The sequence below is a fragment of the Pristiophorus japonicus genome, chromosome 9, assembly GCF_044704955.1.
Source record: "Pristiophorus japonicus isolate sPriJap1 chromosome 9, sPriJap1.hap1, whole genome shotgun sequence".
NCBI classification, from domain to species: Eukaryota; Metazoa; Chordata; class Chondrichthyes; family Pristiophoridae; genus Pristiophorus; species Pristiophorus japonicus.
The window spans coordinates 175,923,744-175,946,367 of NC_091985.1; the positions used below are offsets into that span (position 1 = coordinate 175,923,744).

Below are 22,624 nucleotides of genomic sequence, written 5' to 3' on the forward strand. Positions count from 1 at the left end.
CATCTAACCTGTCTAACCCCGTCAGAATTTTAAATGTTTCTATGAGGTCCCCTCTCATTCTTCTGAACTCCAGTGAATACAAGCCCAGTTGATCCAGTCTTTCTTGATAGGTCAGTCCCGCCATCCCGGGAATCAGTCTGGTGAACCTTCGCTGCACTCCCTCAATAGCAAGAATGTCCTTCCTCAGGTTAGGAGACCAAAACTGTACACAATACTCCAGGTGTGGCCTCACCAATGCCCTGTACAACTGTAGCAACACCTCCCTGCCCCTGTACTCAAATCCCCTTGCTATGAAGGCCAACATGCCATTTGCTTTCTTAACCGCCTGCTGCACCTGCATGCCAACCTTCAATGACTGATGTACCACGACACCTAGGTCTCTTTGCACCTCCCCTTTTCCTAATCTGTCACCATTCAGATAATAGTCTGTCTCTCTGTTTTTACCACCAAAGTGGATAACCTCACATTTATCCACATTATACTTCATCTGCCATGCATTTGCCCACTCACCTAACCTATCCTAGTCACTCTGCAGCTTCATAGCATCCTCCTCGCAGCTCACACTGCCACCCAACTTAGTGTCATCCGCAAATTTGGAGATACTACATTTAATCCCCTCATCTAAATCATTAATGTACAGTGTAAACAGCTGGGGCCCCAGCACAGAACCTTGCGGTACCCCACTAGTCACTGCCTGCCATTCTGAAAAGTACCCATTTACTCCTACTCTTTGCTTCCTGTCTGACAACCAGTTCTCAATCCATTTCAGCACACTACCCCCAATCCCATGTGCTCTAACTTTGCACATCAATCTCTTGTGTGGGACCTTGTCGAACGCCTTCTGGAAGTCCAAATATACCACATCAACTGGTTCTCCCTTGTCCACTCTACTGGAAACATCCTCAAAAAATTCCAGAAGATTTGTCAAGCATGATTTCCCTTTCACAAATCCATGCTGACTTGGACCTATCATGTCACCGCTTTCCAAATGTACTGCTATGACATCCTTAATAATTGATTCCATCATTTTACCCACTACCGATGTCAGGCTGACCGGTCTATAATTCCCTGTTTTCTCTCTCCCTCCTTTTTTAAAAAGTGGGGTTACATTGGCTACCCTCCACTCTATAGGAACTGATCCAGAATCAATGGAATGTTAGAAAATGACTGTCAATGCATCCACTATTTCCAAGGCCACCTCCTTAAGTACTCTGGGATGCAGTCCATCAGGCCCTGGGGATTTATCGGCCTTCAATCCCATCAATTTCCCCAACACAATTTCCCGGCTCATAAGGATTTCCCTCAGTTCCTCCTCCTTACTAGACCCCCCCGACCCCTTTTATAACTGGAAGGTTGTTTGTGTCCTCCTTTGTGAATACCGAACCAAAGTACTTGTTCAATTGGTCCGCCATTTCTTTGTTCCCCGTTATGACTTCCCCTGATTCTGACTGCAGGGGACCTACGTTTGTTTTTACTAACCTTTTTCTCTTTACATATCTATAGAAAGTTTTGCAATCCGTCTTAATGTTCCCTGCAAGCTTCTTCTCATACTCCATTTTCCCTGCCCTAATCAAACCCTTTGTCCTCCTCTGCTGAGTTCTAAATTTCTCCCAGTCCTTAGGTTCGCTGCTATTTCTGGCCAATTTGTATGCCACTTCCTTGGCTTTAATACTATCCCTGATTTCCCTTGATAGCCACGGTTGAGCCACCTTCCCTTTTTTATTTTTATGCCAGACAGGAATGTACAATTGTTGTAGTTCATCCATGCGGTCTCTAAATGTCTGCCATTGCCCATCCACAGTCAACCCCTTAAGTATCATTCGCCAATCCATCCCAGCCAATTCACGCCTCATACCTTCAAAGTTAGCCGCCTTTAAGTTCTGGACCATGGTCTCTGAATTAACTGTTTCATTCTCCATCCTAATGCAGAATTCCACCATATTATGGTCACTCTTCCCCAAGGGGCCTCGCACAACGAGATTGCTAATTAATCCTCTCTCATTACATAACACCCAGTCTAAGATGGCCTCCCCCCTAGTTGGTTCCTCGACATATTGGTCTAAAACACCATCCCTTATGCACTCCAGGAAATCCTCCTAATGTAATTCCTTTATTTAGAGATAGAACAAGTCCAGGGAACTATAGACCAATTAGTTTAACATCGGTGCTAGGAAAAGTAATGGAATCCTTACTCAAAGATGTAATAGAAAAACATTTAGAAGCTGAAAATTAGTAAGCATGCATTTCAAAAGGAAAGGTCATGCTTGACCAACCTTATTAAATTCTTTGAAAATATAACAAAGGGTAGATAAAGATAATACCGTAGATGTAATATATTTGGATTTCCAAAAGGCCTTCGATAAGGTACCACATAGTAGATTCATGGCTACGGTTAGAACATGGAGTCTGGGGATAAGTAGCAGCACGGATAGCAAGCTGGCTATAAAACAGAAAACCCAGAGCAGGAGTTAAAGGTAGTTACTCAGACTGGCAAAAGGTGGGAGGTGGTGTTCCACAGGGATCGGTGCTGGGACCACTGTCGTTCACCATTTACCGAAACGATTTGGATTCTGGAATCAGAAGTACAATTTCAAAATTTTCAAACCAATGTAGTTAATACAAAGGAAGTATACAACAAAATACAGGAGAACATTAATAAACTTGCACAATGGCCATGTAATTGGCAAATTAACTTCAATGTAGATAAGTGAGGTGGTACATTTTGGTAGGGAGAACAAGAAGGCCACATATGCCTGGGAAAATAAGTGTCTACATGGAGTAGAGGAGCAGAGGGAACTGGGGGTACAGATACATATCACTAAATGTAACGACGCAGGTTAATAACGCTATGAAAAAAGCAGACAAAGCACAGGGGTTCATTTCTAGAGGGATAGAATTGAAAAGCAGAGAAGCTATATTAAACTTGTACAGGTGCAGCGCCTAAAATCTGGAACCCTCGGGTTCGAGGCCGTTCCGGATTCCGGGCTTTTCTGGACTTTCGATTTGCTTTCTGATGTCACGAATCCAGAAACACCCAAGCCCAGGTTCGGGTGTTTCCGTATTTCATAACATCAGAAGGGGCGGGGGGAATTTCCGCTGAGGAGCTGTTCGGGCTGTCCAGCCCCACTGAGGCGGTTGCCGCCGGGCAGGTCCCATCGAGGATGTGTTCGGCCGGGCCGGCGAAGAGGCCCCGAGGTAAGGCCAACGACAGTCGAGCGAGCAGCAGCGAGGCCGGCAGGGTTGTTGAGTCCGGATTCCGGAACATTTTACGGATTCCGGACGACCCTGCCACCAATCGGTCCGGATTGTGGAACTCTGGATTCTCGACGCTGCACTGCATAGAACCTTGGTTAGACCACACTTGGAGTACCGTGAACAGTTCTGATCTCCATAATTATAAAAAGGACATGAAAATGCAAAAAAGATTTACTAAAATTTTTACCGGAACTGAGAGGTCATGCCTATAAGGAAAGATGGACAGACTGGGGATCTTTTCTCTAGAAAGGAGACGACTCAGGGGTGACTTAATAGAGGTCTTTAAGATTATGAATGGGTTTGATGCAGAGAAGATGTTTCTACTTGCGGGGAGACCAGAACTAGGGGCTATAAATATAAGACAGTCATTCATAAATCCATGAGGGTATTAAGGAGATGCCTCTTTACTCAGAGATCATCATCATAGGCAGTCCCTCGGAATTGAGGAAGACTTGCTTCCACTCCCAAAGTGAGTTGTTTGATGGCTGAACAGTCCAATATGAGATCCACAGACTCTGTTACAGGTGGGACAGACATTCATCGAGGGAAGGGGTGGGTGGGGCTGGATTGCCGCGCGCTCCTTCCGCTGCCTGTTCAACACCCTCCCGGATGCACTTTCTTCACCTCGGGCGGTCTGCGGCCAGGGTCTCCCAGGTGTCAATGGTAATGTCGCACTTTACCAGAGAGCTTTGAGGGTGTCCTTATAACGTTTCCGCTGTCCACTTTGGCTCGTTTACCATGAAGGAGCTCCGCATAAAGCATTTGCTTCGGGAGTCTCGTATCTGGCATGCGAACTGTGTGACCTGCCCAGCTGATTGAGTGTGGTCAGTGCTTCAATACTGGGGATGTTAACCTGGGTGAGGACACTGATGTTGGTGCGCCTGACCTCCCAGGGGATTTGCAGGATCTTGCGGAGACATCGTTGGTGATATATATCCAGCGATTTGTGATGCCTTCTATACATCGTCCATGCCTCAGATCCATACAGGAGGGGCGGGTATTACTACAGCCCTGTAGACCATGAGTTTGGCGGTAGATTTGAGGGCCTGGTCTTCAAACACTCTTCCTCAGACGGCCGAAGGCTGCACTGGCGCACTGGAGGCGATGCTGAATCTCCGCATCACTGTCTACCTTTGTTGATTAGAGGCTCCCGAGGTATGGGAAATGGTCCACGTTGTCCAGGGCCGCGCCGTGAATCTTGATGATTGGAGGGCAGTGCTATCCTGTGGGGACAGGCTGGTGGAGGACCTTTGTCTTATGGATATTAAATGTAAGGCCCATGCTTTCATATGCCCAGAGAGTGATTAGAGTGTAGAACACACTACCACAAGGAGTAGTTGAGGCAAATAGTATAGATGAATTTAAGGGGAAGCTGGTTAAACACATGAGGGAGAAAGGAATAGAAGGATGTGTTGATAAGGTTAGATGAAGTAGAGTGGGAAGAGGCTTGTTTGGAGCTAAACACCGGCATGAACCTATTGGGCCGAATGGCCTGTTTCCATGCTGTAAATAATATGTAATACTATAATATATAGCACAGAAACAGGCCAGTGAGGCCAACTAGTCTGTGTTGGTGTTTATACTCCACACGAATCTCCTCCAATTCCATTTACCTTTTAGCAAATGCCATTTCCATTTGCCATTTCTCTCGTCTACGCATCTAGTTTCCTTTTGAAAGCATCTAAGCCAATGCTGTGGGCATAAATCTTGCTCTCCAAAGTAGTGATGGTTTCCATTCACAGATTTGATTGTACAGGTTGAACCTCTCTTATCCGGCACCCTCGAGACCTAGCCTGTGCCAGATAAGGGATTTTAGCAGACGAGGGGAGGTCACATTAAATAGGATGGCACAGGTACTGAGCAAGGGGATATCGGGGCTGGCTGGCTTGGGGCTGGGAGTACGGCAGAGGGATGGGGAGGGGTCAGGCCAACGATTGCCGGAGTCAGCAGCGAGGAAGGACTTCAGGTTGTTCATGTTGGAGTTCTGCGCATGCGCCACCAGGTGACCGGACAAGGGATGCTGGATCAGGGGGGGAGTTTCAACCTGTACTTGATCCAGTCATTTTCCACACCAATGTTAAGCTACTTTGGCCTGTTTTGGTTTTATATGATCTGGATTGTAAGAATTCTATTGAGATGCACTCACTGGATGTTTCAGGATGTTTACTAGTCACTAACAATGATTTTCTATTTTATTGAGGTTATGCTATATATTGGAAAGGAAAAAGGTTGCTTGGTTTCTCTTTCTAATTTCTCTTTTAAATCATCTTAACGCTTGATGGTACTTCTATTTCTCTCTGTCATTTTTCTCACTCTTCTGGATGTGACTGCTGTTCTATCCCTGGAAACCAGCCTGTATACGGTGTATATTTCATTCCAAGGGCAGCTCGCTACAGGAAGGGCAATGAGCTCCTCAGCTAATTGACTGCCTCCTGTGCTGTTAAAAAAAAAAAATTCTCTCTTAACCCTCATCATCTGGGTTTATGACCACAAAGTGAGATGGGTTGTTTATTCAGCGTGATTTGTGCATCAAAATGGATCACATTCTTAAACCAAAATAAAATCCCCTTATTGATCAAGCCTCAACAGGTCTGTGCTCCCTACAGCAGTCCATTCCTTTAAATTATTTTAAAAAAAATGATGAAAAAGAAATCAAACTGATGACTTGGCTCGTCACTGCAGTGTCCACTAGTAACCTTGGAGCACAGTCCGCGTTTGGAATTATTGATGATCCTGTGTGTAACTGCCTGGCTGCAGATTGGGTCCTTCGGTCTGGTGATATTCACGGTGTTATTTCTTCATTTCCCATTACTCTTGCAATTTACAGTATGACTTAACTTTTTGTTCCTCCTCATCCTCAACTACTGCACCATCTTTGACAATGTAAACGATTCCATTCTCCTCTACGGTCCATTTTTGTCATTATTCTCTCCCTCCCAGTTCCTTGTCTATCTGTACCAATGCAGCCAGTACGTTGTCTCAAACAATTTCTCATCTTATCCTGCATGATCGTCCGCGATGTGCTGCAGAGCTCCGTCCTTGATTCCTTCTTATTTATCATCGTGGGCCACCCCGACTTGCGAGAGAACACCACCGCAGGTCGGGAGTATAAGAGATGGAGCATGCCACTGCAGATTCCAGCACGAGTCGCTCTAAGTGTGCGCCGGCTTCGAGGTGGGCGACTGGGTGACGTCATCAGGACCCAGGTCGCTGTTTGGAGCGTGGGCAGGAGCATCGGCTGGGCCCTGGTAAAGCAGAGGAGTGGGAAGGTCGTGGCGGATTTGCGATGAGTGATCAGGGCAGAGGAGCGATGAGGGATCATGGCTGAGATTTGATGGGTGATCGTGATGGAGGTTCGACGAATGTTTGGTGCGGCGGGAGATCGTGGCGGAGGTGCGGCACGTGTTTTTGTGGCGGAGGAGCGGTGAGGGATTGTGATGGAGGTACGGCGAATGTTTGTGGCGGAGGAGTTGCAAGAGATCGTGGCGGAGATGCGGCGAATGAGGGTATGGGGCCTTGAAGAGCCGAGGGCCCGGGGTAGCACGGGCCAGCCCACACTGCAATATGTGTGCGCACTAGGTCCGTGCAGCAGAGCAGGTCTCCAGTCATCCTGGTTAATCCTTGCTACTGGACCAAGACCTAGCTCTATCAAGTCCGTGTGGTGGCTGGTGTGCAACGGCCACCCCACGTTAAAAAAATCCACGCACAGGCATCTTCCACCCCCCTCAATTGGAGTTCAGGACTGGAACATCGGGTCCTTCATTGAAACATCTGTGAACTCGTGTGGAAGCAAGTCATCCTCGTTCGTGGGACCCCCGATGATGATTTATCATCTATATGCTACCCCTCGGTGACATCATACACAAGTATGGGGTCAGCTTTCTCGTTACATTACGCACTGAAAGATGGGGAGCTATGCACTGACTGAGGTGCCTTTGGTCACTGAACCTACAAATGGAGATTCACTTTAAAATAAAGACAACTTAGATTGAGTTTGTGAGCCTTGTCTTGTGGAGTGCTATAGCGTTTGATAAGGTTGTTGATCCAGTGCAATTTTGCACGCGCGGGCTGACATTAGATTTTGAAACATTGACGTATCAAGCGTAACAATTATTTGATCCATTTGATACAAGACACCTGGCACAAGTGGGGAAGGTCCCCCGTTTATGACTGTGATGTGTCTCTTGTAATCTCTGACATGTCTATGTAACCCAAATTCCCTTTGTGTCCATTTGCATGAGTGCTTCAGGTACTGCTGAGCCTATTACAACTTTAGCTCTTTACTTCCCTTTTGGCTCTCCTGTCTCCTCTCCTTCCTGTCACGCAATCATGCCACCCTTCATATCTCCCCTCTCTGGTACTTTGCCTCCTCCCCAATTCCTATCCCTTTGCCTTCCCACTCTCCTGTCGCTGTCCCAGCCTTCATTCCCCTTGGATAAACCCATAGCTGCTCACTGCCTCTCTTGGCATTCTCAGCCCATTGAGACATTTGCCGCTGCCTCCTTATGAGCAACAACTCCAAGTGCCCCATTCTGCCCCTGTCGCTGACCTACTCACCCACTGCTGGGGGCTAATCTCACCAACCTCCTTATTGTCCCATTCACCCCTCACACCACTGCCGACTTGGACTCTACCAGCAGACCCAAAATTGTTTCCTCCCTTTTCCTCCCCCATCCCCCGACCCCAGTCCTCGGCATTTCCATCCAGACTGTCTGTTCACTCATGAACAAGGCCCTTGCTATCCATGACCTTATTGTGGATAATTGCATTGACATCTTGGCTTTGACTGAATGGGGAGTGAAGACTCGTGGGGATGACACCTCTCTGCTTGGCTATACTTTTCATCACCTGCCCTGCCCAATAAGTAATGAGTATCACAACTTCGGGCCTTGTTTTAAGTTTAAAATTAAGTGAAAATATTTCACAAAAGATGAGCAAGTGAATAACTGATGTAACGCACATATATTCAAAGTGTAAATCCCATCAATCTTTGTTCTTTACAGCAAAACAATAAATAGGTATTGTAGTCTAAAGTCATTACGTTGTAGAATATTTTAAAATACTGTTTCTTTTCTCCTATTTATTACCAGTGCTGGAGCAGATAGTGGCTTAGACTATTCCCCAGAGAAATCCACCCCACCTCCAAAAAAAAAAATGCTCCCAAGATTTGAGCTACAGATCCTTAAATACCCACAAAAAGAGTTACTGAGACTTCCTGAATTTTAAATAATTTTATTTATTCTTTCCTGGGATGTGGGTGTCGCTGGCAAGGCCAGCATTTATTGCCCATCCCCAATTGTGTTGAGACTGTGTGGGGAAGGTACTCCGACAGTGCTGTTAGGGAGGAAGTTCCAGGATTTTCACCCAGCGACGATGAAGGAACGATGATATATTTCCAAGTCGGAATGGTGGGGATCTTGGTGTTCCCATACGCCTGCTGCCCTTGTTCCTTCTAGGTGGTACAGGTCACGGGTTTGGGAGATGCTGCCAAAGCAGCTGTGGCGAGTTGCTGCAGTGCATCTTGTAGACAGTACACACTGCAGATATATTGCGCCACTGGTGGAGGGAGTGAATGTTTAATGTGGATGGGGTGTCGATCAAGCGGGCTTCTTTGTCCTGGATGGTGTCGAGCTTCTTGAGTGTTGTTGGTGCTGAACTCATCCAGGCAAGTGGAGAGTATTCCTTCACACTCCTGACTTGTGCCTTGTAGATGAGGAAAGGTTGAGTAGGTTGGGCCTCTACTCATTGGAATTCAGAAGAATGAGAGGTGATCTTATCGAAACAACATATAAGATTATGAGGGGGCTTGACAACGTGGATGCAGAGAGGATGTTTCCACTGATAGGGGAGACTAGAACTAGGGGGCATGATCTTGGAATAAGGGGCCTCCCACTTAAAACTGAGATGAGGAGAAATTTCCTCAGGGTTGTAAATCTGTGGAATTCGCTACCTCAGAGAGCTATGGAAGCTGGATCATGGAATACATTTAAGACAGAAATAGACAGTTTCTTAAACGATAAGGGTATAAGGGGCTATGGGGAGCGGGCGGGGAAGTGGAGCTGAGTCCATGATCAGATCAGCCATGATCTTATTGAATGGCGGAGCAGGCTCGAGGGGCTGTGTGGCCTACTGCTGCTCCTATTTCTTATGTTCTTATGAAACATAGAAAATAGGTGCAGGAGTAGGCCATTCAGCCCTTCAAGCCTGCATCACCATTCAATATGATTATGGCTGATCATTCACCTCAGGCTTTGGGGAGTCAGAAGGTGAGAGACTAGTTGCAGAATACCCAGCCTCTGGGCTGCTCTTATAGCCATAGTATTTATGTAGCTGGTCCAGTTAAGTTTCTTGTCAATGGTGACCCCCCCCCCCCAGGATGTCGATAGGGGAGTCAGCGATGGTTGAATGTCAAGGGGCGGTGGTTAGACTCTCGCTTGTTGGAGATGGTCATTGCCTGGCACTTGTGTGGAGCGAAATTTACTTGCCATTTATCAGCCCAAGCCTGAGATTCGACCAGGTCTTGCTGCATGCTGGCATAAGGCTGGTTCATTAGCTGGAGAGTTGCAAATGGAACTGAACATCCCCACTTCTGACATTATGATGGAGGAAAGATCATTGATGAAGCAGCTGAAGGTTGTTGGGCCTAGGACACTGCCCTGAGGAATTCCTGCAGCGATGTCCTGGGGCTGTGGTGATTGACCTCCAACAACCACAATCATCTTCCTTTGTGCTAGGTATGACTCCAGCCAGTGGAGAGTTTTCCCCCTGATTCGCATTGACTTCAGTTTTATTAGGGCTCCTTGATGCCACACTCAGTCAAATGCTGCCTTGATGTCGAGGGCTGTCACTCTCACCTCACCTCTGGAATTCAGCTCTTTTATCCATGTTTGGACCAAGGCGGTAATGAGGTCTGGAGCCAAGTGGTCCTGGTGGAACCCAAACTGAGCATCGGTGAGCAGGTTATTGGTGAGTAAGTGCCGCTTGATAGCACTGTCGACGACACCTTCCATCACTTTGCTGATGATTGAGAATAGACTGATGGGGCGGTAATTGGCCGGATTGGATTTGTCCTGCTTTTGGTGGATGGGATATAGCTGTTTTTCACATTGTCGGGTAGATGCCAGTGTTGTAGCTGTACTGGAACAGCTGCTAGAGGCACAGCTAGTTCTGGAGCACAAGTTTTCAGCACTACAGTGGATATTGTCCGGACCCATACCCTTTATCGTATCCAGTACGCTCAGCCGTTTCTTCATATCCTGTGGTGTGAATCGAACTGACTGAAGACTGGCATCTGTGATGGGGGGGACATCTGGAGGAGGCCGATATGGATCATCCACTCGGGACTTCTGGCTGAAGATGGTTGTAAACGCTTCAGCCGTGTCTTTTGCACTTGCCATCATTGAGGATGTGGCTGTTTATGGAGCTTCCTCCTTATATTAGTTGTTTCATTGTCCACCACCATTAATAACTGGATTTGGCAGGCCAACTAAGTAATCTTGTCCAGCTGTATGTTCAAGAATCCACTCTTTTTTTCTCCTTCCACACTGGGTTTATTCCCACCTCCTCCACTCCTTAGCAGCCTATCTTTGAGCCATTTTTTAGATCAGCCACTTTGCCATGCCATCCCTTTCTTTCCTTCAAAAGCATCTTAAAATGTATCTTTTATGACGATGCTTTTAAGACCCCCCTTAATCTTTACCTCTGTTCAGTTGTCCCCGTTCTCTGGTTAAGTGAGCTGACACATTCTTCTATGTAAGTCGCTCTGTAAAGGTGTAAGATCGCAACTTTTATATTTTGCAAAGTATCTGCATCTCGTTGAATCATCATTTTTTTGTTCTTTATCCCCTAGTTGTCGTAGATTCTATAACTAAATATAATGCTTTGGTATAACTTGTATGGAAATCCTAGATGGACTCAAAGAGCTCAAAACTAATAAATACACAGAATGGATGGTATATTGAGGGTACATCTTGGGACAAAATTGATCTCCGAATTGCAGGAAGGGGCAAATGAGAAATAGCTACCTCTCCCCACTGCTAGTACATGGCCTTTTGCTGACAGTGGTTGTGTGGTATCATTAACCATCTGAAGGCTGTTATGACAAAGAACTCCTATACTAGAGGTAGGAGAAGGAGCAAAAGGTAAACATACGTTTGCAAGTGAAGGGCTTTCTATGGCATTGCCCATGGGTTGAGAAGGAGTTTGGGCTACATGCCTGGCACAACTGGTTGTTGAATTTAAGCTTGGGAGCAGAGCTTAGGCAAGCCCAGGAATGGAGCACAGCTATGGAGCATGGTGTGAACTCCCCAAGGCTTGTGGAGTTCATCTACATCCTTGTGCTGTGAATGAGACAGCTAGCTTGTGCAGGTAATCATTCTGCAGCAGTGCATGTAAATCCCGTATTTATTGAGGCATACGAAAGTATAGGCCTTACGTTAAACATCAGTAAGATAAAGGTTCCCCACAAGCCTCTCCTCGCCACACAGCACTGCCCTCCAGTCATCAAGATCCACGGTGCGGCCCTGGACAATGTGGACCACTTCCCTTATTTCGGGAGCCTCCCATCAATAAGAACGGCCAGGGACGACGAGATCATTCTTCGGCCACCTGAGTAAAAATGTTTTTGAGGACCAGGCTCTCAAAACTGTCACCAAATTCATGGTCTACAGGGCTGTAGTAATACCAGCCCTCCTGTATCACTCAAACATGGACCATGTACAGCAGAGACACCTCAAGTCACTGGAGAAATACCACCAACGATGTCTCCGCAAGATCCTACAAATTCCCTGGGAGGACAGACGCGCTAATGTTAGCGTCCTCGTCCAGACCCACGTTCCTAGTATTGAAGCACTGACCTCACTTGATCAGCTCCACTGGGCAGGCCACAGAGTTTGCATGCCAGACACGAGACTCCCAAAGCAAGCGCTCTACTCCTTCACTGCAAACGAGCCAAAGGTGGGCAGAGGAAACGTTACAGGGACACCCTCAAAGCCTCCCTGATAAAGTGCAACATCCCCACCGACACCTGGGAGTCCCTGGCCAAAGACCGCCCTAAGTGGAGGAAGTGCATCCGGGAGGGCGCTGAGCACCTCGAGTCTCATCGCCGAGAGCATGCAGAAATCAAACGCAGGCAGCGGAAAAAGCGTGCGGCAAACTAGTCCCACCCATCCCTTCCCTCAACGACTATCTGTCCCACCTGTGACAGAGACTGTGGTTCTTGTATTGGACTGTACAGCCACCTAAGGACTCATGCTAAGAGTGGAAGCAGGTCTTCCTCGGGGACTGACTATGATGATGATAATGATGATGATGTAAATCCCACTCGCGTCACTTTACATTATACTAAGATCACAATTGTGAAAAGTTTTCCTCCAGACTGAGCTTGATTGAGATGCGTGGTGGCATTTTCCACTTGTATATGTTTGGGTAGAATATATTTGGTGGAATTAGCTTGGGGAGAAATGTTTAATGTAATTTGGTGATTGTCAATAATGGCAAAATAACCACAAAGACACTTCAACAATCATAAAGAAGATTGAGATACCAGGTTGAACCTCCTTTATCCGGGACTCCCTTATCCACCACCATCCCTTGTCCAGAACCATTCCCGGCCACCGGGTGGCGCATGCGCAGAGCTCCCAACATAAACAAATTGAAGTCCTCCTCGCTGCCGACTCCTGCAATTGTTGGCTTGACCCTGTGATCCACCCCCCCCCCCCAGATCTCTCTGCCGCACTCCCAGCCCCAAGCCAATCAGCCCCGATATCCCCTTGCTCAGTACCTGTACCATCCAATTTAATGTGACCTCCCCTCATCCGGAAAAATCCCTTATCCAGCACAGGCCAGGTCCCGAGGGTTCCGGATCAGAGGGGTTCAACCTGTTTAGCGAGTTGGTCTTACCGCAGGTAAAGGGTACACAGCCAGATAGTAAATGAGTGACCAACAGGAAGAGCAGTGCAAGGAAGGTAGTGCAGGGGTCCCCTGCAGTCATCCCCCTGCAAAACAGATACACTGCTTTGGGTACTGTCGAGGGGGATGACTCATCAGGGGGGAGCAGCAGCAGCCAAGTTCATGGCACCGTGGGTGGCTCTGCTGCACAGGAGGGCAGGAAAAAGAGTGGGAGAGCTATAGTGATAGGGGATTCGATTGTAAGGGGAATAGATAGGCGTTTCTGTGGCCGCAACCGAGACTCCAGGATGGTATGTTACTTCCCTGGTGCAAGGGTCAAGGATGTCTCGGAGCGGGTGCAGGACATTCTGAAAAGGGAGGGTGAACAGCCAGTTGTCGTGGTGCGCATTGGTACCAACGATATAGGTAAAAAACGGGATGAGGTCTTACGTGACAAATCTAGGGAGCTAGGAGCTAAATTAAAAAGTAGGACCTCAAAAGTAGTATTCTCAGGATTGCTATCAGTGCCACGTGCTAGTCAGAGTAGGAATCGCAGGATAGCTCAGATGAATACGTGGCTTCAGAAATGGTGCAGAAGGGAGGAATTCAAATTCCTGGGACATTGGAACCGTTTCTGGGGGAGGTGGGACCAGCACAAACCAGATGGTCTACATCTGGGCAGGACCGGAACCAATGTACTGAGGGAGTGTTTGCTAGTTGGGGAAGAGTTAAACTAACATGGCAGGGGGGATGGGAACCTATGCAGGGAGACAGAGGGAAATAAAATGGAGGCAGAAGCAAAAGATAGAAAAGAGAATAGTAAAAGTGGAGGGCTGAGAAACCCAAGGCAAAAAACAAAAAGGGGCCACATTACAGCAAAATTCCAAAGGGGCAAAGTGTGTTTAAAAAGACCGGCCTGAAGGCTCTGTGCCTCAATGCGAGGAGTATTCGGAATAAGGTGGACAAATTAACTGCGCAGACAGCAGTTAACGGATATGATGTAATTGGCATCACGGAGACATGGCTCCAGGGTGACCAAGGCTGGGAACTCAACATCCAGGGGTATTCAACATTTAGGAAGGATAGGCAGAGAGGGAAAGGAGGTGGGGTGGCGTTACTGGTTAAAGAGGAAATTAATACAATAGTAAGGAGGGACATTAGCCTGGATGATGTGGAATCGGTATGGGTGGAGCTGCGGAATACCAAAGAGCAGAAAACGCTAGTGGGCGTTGTGTACAGACCACCAAACAGTAGTAGTGAGGTTGGGGACAGCATCAAACAAGAAATAAGGGATGTGTGCAATAAAGGTATAGCAGTTATCATGGGCGACTTTAATCTACATATTAATTGGGCTAACCAAATTGGTAGCAATGCGGTGGAGGAGGATTTCCTGGAGTGTATTAGTCGAGGGACTAATACACTCCAATGTGACGAGGAACCAACTGGAGAACTGGCCATCCTAGACTGGGTGATGTGTAATGAGAAGGGATTAATTGGCAATCTTATTGTGCAAGGCATCTTGGGGAAGAGTGACCATAATATGGTATAATTCTTTATTAAGATAGAGAGTGACACAGTTAATTCGGAAACAAGGGTCCTGAACTTAAGGAAAGGTAACTTCGATGGTATGAGGCGTGAATTGGCTAGAATAGACTGGCAAAGGATACTTAAAGGGTTGACGGTGGATAAGCAATGGCAAACATTTAAAGATCACATGGATGAACTTCAGCAATTGTACATCCCTGTCTGGAGTAAAAATAAAACTGGGAAGGTGGCTCAACCATGGCTAACAAGGGAAATTAAGGATAGTGTTAAAACCAAGGAAGAGGCATATAAATTGGCTAGAAAAAGCAACAAACCTGAGGACTGGGAGAAATTTAGAATTCAACAGAGGAGGACTAAGAGTTTAATTAAGAGGGGGAAAATAGAGTATGAGAGGAAGTTTGTAGGGAGCATAAAAACTGACTGCAAAAGCTTCTATAAATATGTGAAGAGAAAAAGATTAGTGAAGGCAAACGTAGGTCCCTTGCAGTTGGATTCAGGTGAATTTATAATGGGGAACAAAGAAATGGCAGACCAATTGAACAAATACTTTGGTTCTGCCTTCACGAAGGAAGACACAAATAACCTTCTGAATGTACGAGGGGACAGTGGGCCTAGTGAGAAGGAGGAACTGAAGGATATCCTTATTAGGTGGGAAATTGTGTTAGGGAAATTGATGGGATTGAAGGCCGATAAATCCCCAGGGCCTGATAGTCTGCATCCCAGAGTACTTAAGGGAGTGGCCCTAGAAATAGTGGATGCATTGGTGATCATTTTCCAACAATCTATCGACTCTGGATCAGTTCCTATGGACTGGAGGGTAGCTAAAGTAACACCACTTTTTAAAAAAGGAGGGAGAGCGAAAGCGGGTAATTATAGACCGGTTAACCTAACAGTAGTGGGTAAAATGTTGGAATCAATCATTAAGGATGAAATAGCAGCACATTTGGAAAGTAGTGACAAGATGGTCCAAGTTAGCATGGATTTATGAAGGGGAAATCATGCTTGACGAATCTTCTGGAATTTTTTGAGGATGTAACTAGCAGAGTGGACAAGGGAGAACCAGTGGATGTGATGTATTTGGACTTTCAGAAGGCTTTTGACAAGGTCTCGCACAAGAGATTGGTGTGCAAAATCAAAGCGCATGGTATTCGGGGTAATGTACTGACGATAAAGAACTGATTGGCAGACAGGAAGCAGAGATTCGGGATAGAAACATAGAAACATAGAAAATAGGTGCAGGAGCAGGCCATTCAGCCCTTCTAGCCTGCACCGCCATTCAATGAGTTCATGGCTGAACATGAAACTTCAGTACCCCCTTCCTGCTTTCTCGCCATACCCCTTGATCCCCCGAGTAGTAAGGACTTCATCTAACTCCCTTTTGAATATATTTAGTGAATTGGCCTCAACTACTTTCTGTGGTAGAGAATTCCACAGGTTCACCACTCTCTGGGTGAAGAAGTTTCTCCTCATCTCGGTCCTAAATGGCTTACCCCTTATCCTTAGACTGTGACCCCTGGTTCTGGACTTCCCCAACATTGGGAACATTCTTCCTGCATCCAACCTGTCCAAACCCGTCAGAATTTTAAACGTTTCTATGAGGTCCCCTCTCACTCTTCTGAACTCCAGTGAATACAAGCCCAGTTGATCCAGTCTTTCTTGATAGGTCAGTCCCACCATCCCGGGAATCAGTCTGGTGAATCTTCGCTGCACTCCCTCAATAGCAAGAACGTCCTTCCTCAAGTTAGGAGACCAAAACTGTACACAATACTCCAGGTGTGGCCTCACCAAGGCCCTATACAACTGTAGCAACACCTCCCTGCCCCTGTACTCAAATCCCCTTGCTATGAAGGCCAACATGCCATTTGCTTTCTTAACCGCCTGCTGTACCTGCATGCCAACCTTCAATGACTGATGTACCATGACACCCAGGTCTCGCTGCACCTTCCCCCTTCCTAATCTGTCACCATTCAGATAATAGTCTGTCTCTCTGTTTTTACCACCAAAGTGGATAACCTCACATTTATCCACATTATACTTCATCTGCCACGCATTTGCCCACTCACCTGAACTTATCCAAGTCACTCTGCAGCCTCATAGCATCCTCCTCGCAGCTCACACTGCCACCCAACTTAGTGTCATCCACAAATTTGGAGATACTACATTTAATCCCCTCGTCTAAATCATTAATGTACAATGTAAACAGCTGGGGCCCCAGCACAGAACCTTGCGGTACCCCACTAGTCACTGCCTGCCATTCTGAAAAGTACCCATTTACTCCTACTCTTTGCTTCCTGTCTGACAACCAGTTCTCAATCCACGTCAGCACACTACCCCCAATCCCATGTGCTTTAACTTTGCACATTAATCTCCTGTGCGGGACCTTGTCGAAAGCCTTCTGAAAGTCCAAATATACCACATCCTTTGTCCACTTAACTGGAAACATCCTCAAAAAATTCCAGAAGATTTGTCAAGCATGATCTCCCTTTCACAAATCCATGCTGACTTGGACCTATCATGTCACCATTTTCCAAATGCGCTGCAATGACATCCTTAATAATTGATTCCATAATTTTACCCACTACTGAGGTCAGGCTGACCGGTCTATAATTCCCTGCTTTCTCTCCCTCCTTTTTTAAAAATTGGGGTTACATTGGCTACCCTCCACTCTATAAGAACTGATCCAGAGTCAATGGAATGTTGGAAAATGACTGTCAATGCATCCGCTATTTCCAAGGCCACCTCCTTAAGTACTCTGGGATGCAGTCCATCAGGCCCTGGGGATTTATCGGCCTTCAATCCCATCAATTTCCCCAACACAATTTCCCGACTAATAAAGATTTCCCTCAGTTCCTCCTCCTTACTAGACCCTCTGACCCCTTTTATATCCGGAAGGTTGAAGGGATAAACGGCAAGCAGTGACTAATTGAGTGCCGCAGGACTCAGTGCTGGGACCCCAGCTCTTTACAATATACATTAACGATTTGGATGAAGGAATTGAGTGTAATATCTCCAAGTTTGCAGATGACACTAAACTGGGTGGCGGTGTGAGCTGTGAGGAGGACGCTAAGAGGCTGCAGGGTGACTTGGACAGGTTAGGTGAGTGGGCAAATGCATGGCAGATGCAGTATAATGTAGATAAATGTGAAGTTATCCATTTTTGGGGCAAAAACACAAAGGCAGAATATTATCTGAATGGCGGCAGATTAGGAAAAGGGGATGTGCAACGAGACCTGGGTGTCATGGTTCATCAGTCATTGAAAGTTGGCATGCAGGTACAGCAGGCGGTGAATAAGGCAAGTGGTATGTTGGCCTTCATAGCTAGGGGATTTGAGTATAGGAGCAGGGAGGTCTTACTGCAGTTGTACAGGGCCTTAGTGAGGCCTCACCTGGAATATTGTGTTCAGCTTTGGTCTCCTAATCTGAGGAAGGACGTTCTTGCTATTGAGGGAGTGCAGCGAAGGTTCACCAGGCTGATTCCATATGAGGGGAGACAGGATCAACTGGGCCTTTATTCACTGGAGTTTAGAAGGATGGGAGGGGATCTCATAGAAACATATAAGATTCTGACGGGACTGGACAGGTTAGATGCGGGAAGAATGTTCCCGATGTTGGGGAAGTCCAGAACCAGGGGACATAGTCTTAGGATAAGGGGTAGGCCATTTAGGACTGAGATGAGGAGAAACTTCTTCACTCAAAGGGTTGTTAACCTGTGGAATTCCCTGCCGCAGAGAGTTGTTGATGCCAGTTCATTGGATATATTCAAGAGGGAGTTAGATAAGGTTCTTACGGTTAAGGGGATCAAGAGGTATGGAGAGAAAGCAGGAAAGGGGTACTGAGGGAATGATCAGCCATGATCTTATTGAATGGTGGTGCAGGCTCAAAGGGCCGAATGGCCTACTCCTGCACCTATTTTCGATGTTTCTATGTACTTCACAATTGTGATAATTTTGGCTTACAGTGTTAGGATTATTCAAGTAATGTTTCCAAGTACTTAGAATTACATAGAATATGCAGCACAGAAACAAGCCGTTTGGCCCAACCAGTCCATGCCGACGTTTATGCTCCACTCGAGCCTCTTCCCATCCTTTCTCTCTAAATCTATCAGCATAACCCTCTATTCCCTCCCCCCTCATATACTTGTCTAATCTCCCCTTCAATGCATCTTTACTATTTGCCTCGACTACCCCCTGTGGTTCCACATTCTCACCATTCTCTGGGTAAATCAGTTTATTCTGACTTCCCTATTTGATTTCTTGGTGACTATATTGATGTCCGATAGTTTTTACTCTTTCCCACAAGTGTCGACTCTTATCAAAACCCTTTATAATTTTAAAGACCTCTATTAGGTCACCCCTCAGCCTTCTCTTTTCAAGAAAAATGAGACCCAGCCTGTTTATCCTTTCCTGATGGGTATAACCTCGCATTTCTGGTATCATCCTTCTAAATCTATTTTACACCCTCTCCAATAATGTTCCCTTTTGCTCTGCGGGGTCCCCTGCAGCCAGTGAGTTGGCTTTTAAATTGTAAAACCGCGCATGCCCAGAATCTTAAATGGCCTGTCTTGAAGGGGCCACGTAGGCAACAAAACATTAGCAGGAACATTGCTGTCCAGTGCCTCTATAAACATATCTGTATAAAATTCATATGCCCATTCTGCAATGTTTCAGTCATCCTCAGTATTGACTATTCCCAATTTGGTGTAATCCGCAAATTTAGAAATAGTTTTTTTGATTCCAAAATCTAAATCGTCAACATAAATCGTGAACAACAGTGGCTCCAGCATTAATCTTTGTGGGACACCACCTTCTGCCACTGTGAATTACCCCTACTCTCTGCCTTCTGTCTTGCAGGTAGTCAGCTATCTGTTCCAATATTTGTTCCCCGACCCCACATGCATACTTATTGCCATTTGAAAGTGAAGGTGAATGAATTGTTGACTGAGGACAAACTGTATCTAATGCTAAACTCCAACTGAGAAAATATTAAGTTTCCTGTAAAGGATAAGTAAACCAAAGCTGTCATCGATTTGTATTGCAGTTATTACTGTATTGATTTATCTGTATTATTATGTATTGAAAATGATATCTGTTTGTTTTCCAGCCTCTGTTGTTATGCGATGGATGATCGGAATGACAGAAATAGAAAAGGGCTCCAGCTATGGCAACAAGGACATGAACCGAAAAAATTAATTTCCATGGAGACTGGTAGTACCTTTTAAGGGAGCATATATATATTTTTGAAGAGGAGTTGTGGAAGATACTGAGTTCAAGGGGATGATGCATCTAAATTAGTGTGCAGATCACTGTGTAGAGTGGTATCTTAATCTGCGTAAAAGGATAGAGTGGATCGCTATCCTTTGTGATGTATGTGGTGTGTGAAGCCATTCACATTAACAAGTGGTGAAATTGGATATTGTCACAGAATACCACACCAATAGTGTCACTTAAAGATCTGACCTATCGAGGCTTGCAATATTATGACATTTCAATCTAAATGGAAATTACTTTTTTTTTAAAAACCTGGTGTAACCGAAGAATTCAGCCTTTTTCTAACGACATAAAATTGTGCTTCTAACTTATTCAAATGCATTTGTATTTCACTGAATCTGAGTCATTCTTCATGGTTATAGGAATGGAGCTTCTATCACTATGTGCTGAAATATTTTAGTATATGGACTCATGCCTGGCAATAAAGGATGAAACTTTGACTGATCAGAGTAGGTGGATCTGGTACTGCAGATTGCTGCTGTACCACAGGACCAAAGTTAACAGATTTGCATCTACGGGCCCAAGTTTCCACATGATTTGCGCCTGATTTTTAAGAGCAACTGGTGGAGAACGGACTATCTTAGAAATCGCAATTCTCCACATTTTTTTTTCTGCAGTTCTAGTCGGGTAGAACAGTTCTACTTTGAAACAGAATTTTTTCTTCAAAAGGGGGCTTGTCCGGCCACTGACGCCTGATTTGAAAGTTTCCACAGTGAAAACATACTCCAAACTAAAGTAGAATGGAGCAAGTGAAGATTTTAGTAGAACTGAAAAAACCTGTTCTACACATTAAAAAATCAGACGCAGGTTACAAATTAGGCGTCCAGAACGAGGTAGGGGGGGGGGAGGGAAGTAATTAAATTCTATAATAAATCCTTATTGATACTTATACAAATATTATACAAATAAATCCAACCTGAATAAACATTTATAAGCAAAGAAAAGATTAAATAAACCATCTTCCTACCTGTGTGAAAGTGCTTCAGGCAGGCCTTTCGGGACCGAAGGCTGCCGGCCCGTCCCAGCACCAGATTTACAGGTAGGTGGCGTTGGGTTGGGTCGGTTCGGGGGGGGGGGGGGGGTGGAAGAGAGAGAGGGGAGGGAGGGGGAGAGGGGGAGAGAGAGAGGGGGAGGGAGAGAGGGGGAGGGGGAGGGGAGGGAGGTCAGGTCAGATCAGATCCAGTCCGGGAGCGGGAGTCGGGTCGGGTCCAGTGGGGGGGGCGGGAGCGCGGGTTGGGTTGGGTCCAGTCGGGGAGGGCGGGGAGCGGGAACAGGAGCGCGGGTCGGGTCGGGGGGGGTTGGGCGCGGGTGTCGGGTCTGGTCTGGTCCGGAGGCGGGGGGGAGGGGCGGGGAGCGGGTGTCGGGTCTGGTCTGGTCCGTAGGGGGGGGGCGGGGAGCGAGTGTCGGGTCTGGTCGGTGGGGGGGGGGGGGGGGGGGGGGTGTCGGGTCTGGTCCGGAGGCAGGGGGGGGCGGGGAGCGAGTGTCGGGGGGGGGGGGGGGGGGGGGGGGGGAGCAGGAGCTGGCCGTGGGAGGAGCCTTATTCACGCAGCCCCAGTGAGGCCATTCAGCCAGGGCTAGGGACTGCGTGCTTCGGGCCCCTCCCACACAGTTCGGAGCCTGGAGCTACTGCACTTGCGTGCCGACTGTAGCGCGCATGTGCAGAGGTCCCGGCACTGTTTTCAACGCAGGGCCCTGTCTCCGCCCCCCCACAGCTCGTGCTGGCTGCGCCGAGGGCCAGAGGACCTGCAAGTCGGTGGAGAATACCGAGGATTTTTTTAGGCGCACTTTGTGGCGCGAAAAACGGGCGTCCAGGTCGGGACTGCGCCGTTCTAGGCGCGTGTGGAAACTTCGGCCCCACGAGTCTACGACCCTCCCACGCCCCCCTCCCGAGTCCTGCAATCTGCCCTGAGTGAAGGCGAGGCGCTTCCCCATAGGGCGACAAGACAGGCGGGCCTTGCGTCCCAAGCTACTGTGCTGCATCTCCCAGTGCGTGGTTTTAGTGCCATTAGAATGGGAGTGGGTTGCTTGCCTGTCATCTCAGCCAGAGAATGGTGTGGCTCAGGAAGGGGGAAAATATCAGAACGAAGAATTTAAGAGATTTTTGAACTGTGAAGTATGTGGTGAATCCCTTCGAAAAGACCGTGTTTACCCAGAGTGCATACACTTTGCAGGTTATTTTTAATATTTGAGTTTGGAGAGACAATGGAACATAATGAATTAAATATTTGGAAAAAATGTAGTATTTTCATTTCACTGTGCATTGTCCTCCTCACAGTGTAGCGTGCAAGGTAAATTACATATCTGACTGCAATCTGTTTTTTGTAGTCTGAGAACTAGTGATGCCCCATCATTTAAACAGTGAAAAAAGTCTTGTGACCAGTACAATGGCATCTCACAGGATGTCTACTTACCAAGCTAACAGAAAATGGATTGGAAAAAACTGAACAAAATTGCTGAGGTTTCTTATAAATGTTATTATAAAATAATACAAAATAATTTTCTCCATGTTTGGTGAGTGCTACTGGACCTAATTTCTGAATGGAATGATATCTACATTGGTTATTTTTTTTGCTTTTCTTTTGGTGAAAAAGAAACTTAATTTCCTTACTTCTCTCTAGCCTGGCACTTCTTGCAGCCCAGTTGGCGTTCTGTTACCCGATTGTCCAGGA

At 46.6% G+C, this 22,624-nt stretch overlaps 1 protein-coding gene across 7 annotated transcripts in view; it reads left to right on the forward strand.

The window, feature by feature from the left end:
* The window catches only part of agpat4 (1-acylglycerol-3-phosphate O-acyltransferase 4 (lysophosphatidic acid acyltransferase, delta)), a 306,351-nt gene extending 286,085 nt beyond the window's left edge, over positions 1-20,266 (forward strand). For all 7 annotated transcript variants that reach the window (XM_070890161.1, XM_070890158.1, XM_070890160.1 and 4 more), the window contains one exon: positions 19,789-20,266. In XM_070890161.1, coding sequence (XP_070746262.1) covers positions 19,789-19,877 — 89 coding nt within the window. In that variant the 3' untranslated portion in view covers positions 19,878-20,266. The remainder of the gene's footprint in view (positions 1-19,788) is intronic.
* Positions 20,267-22,624: the final 2,358 nt, after the last annotated feature.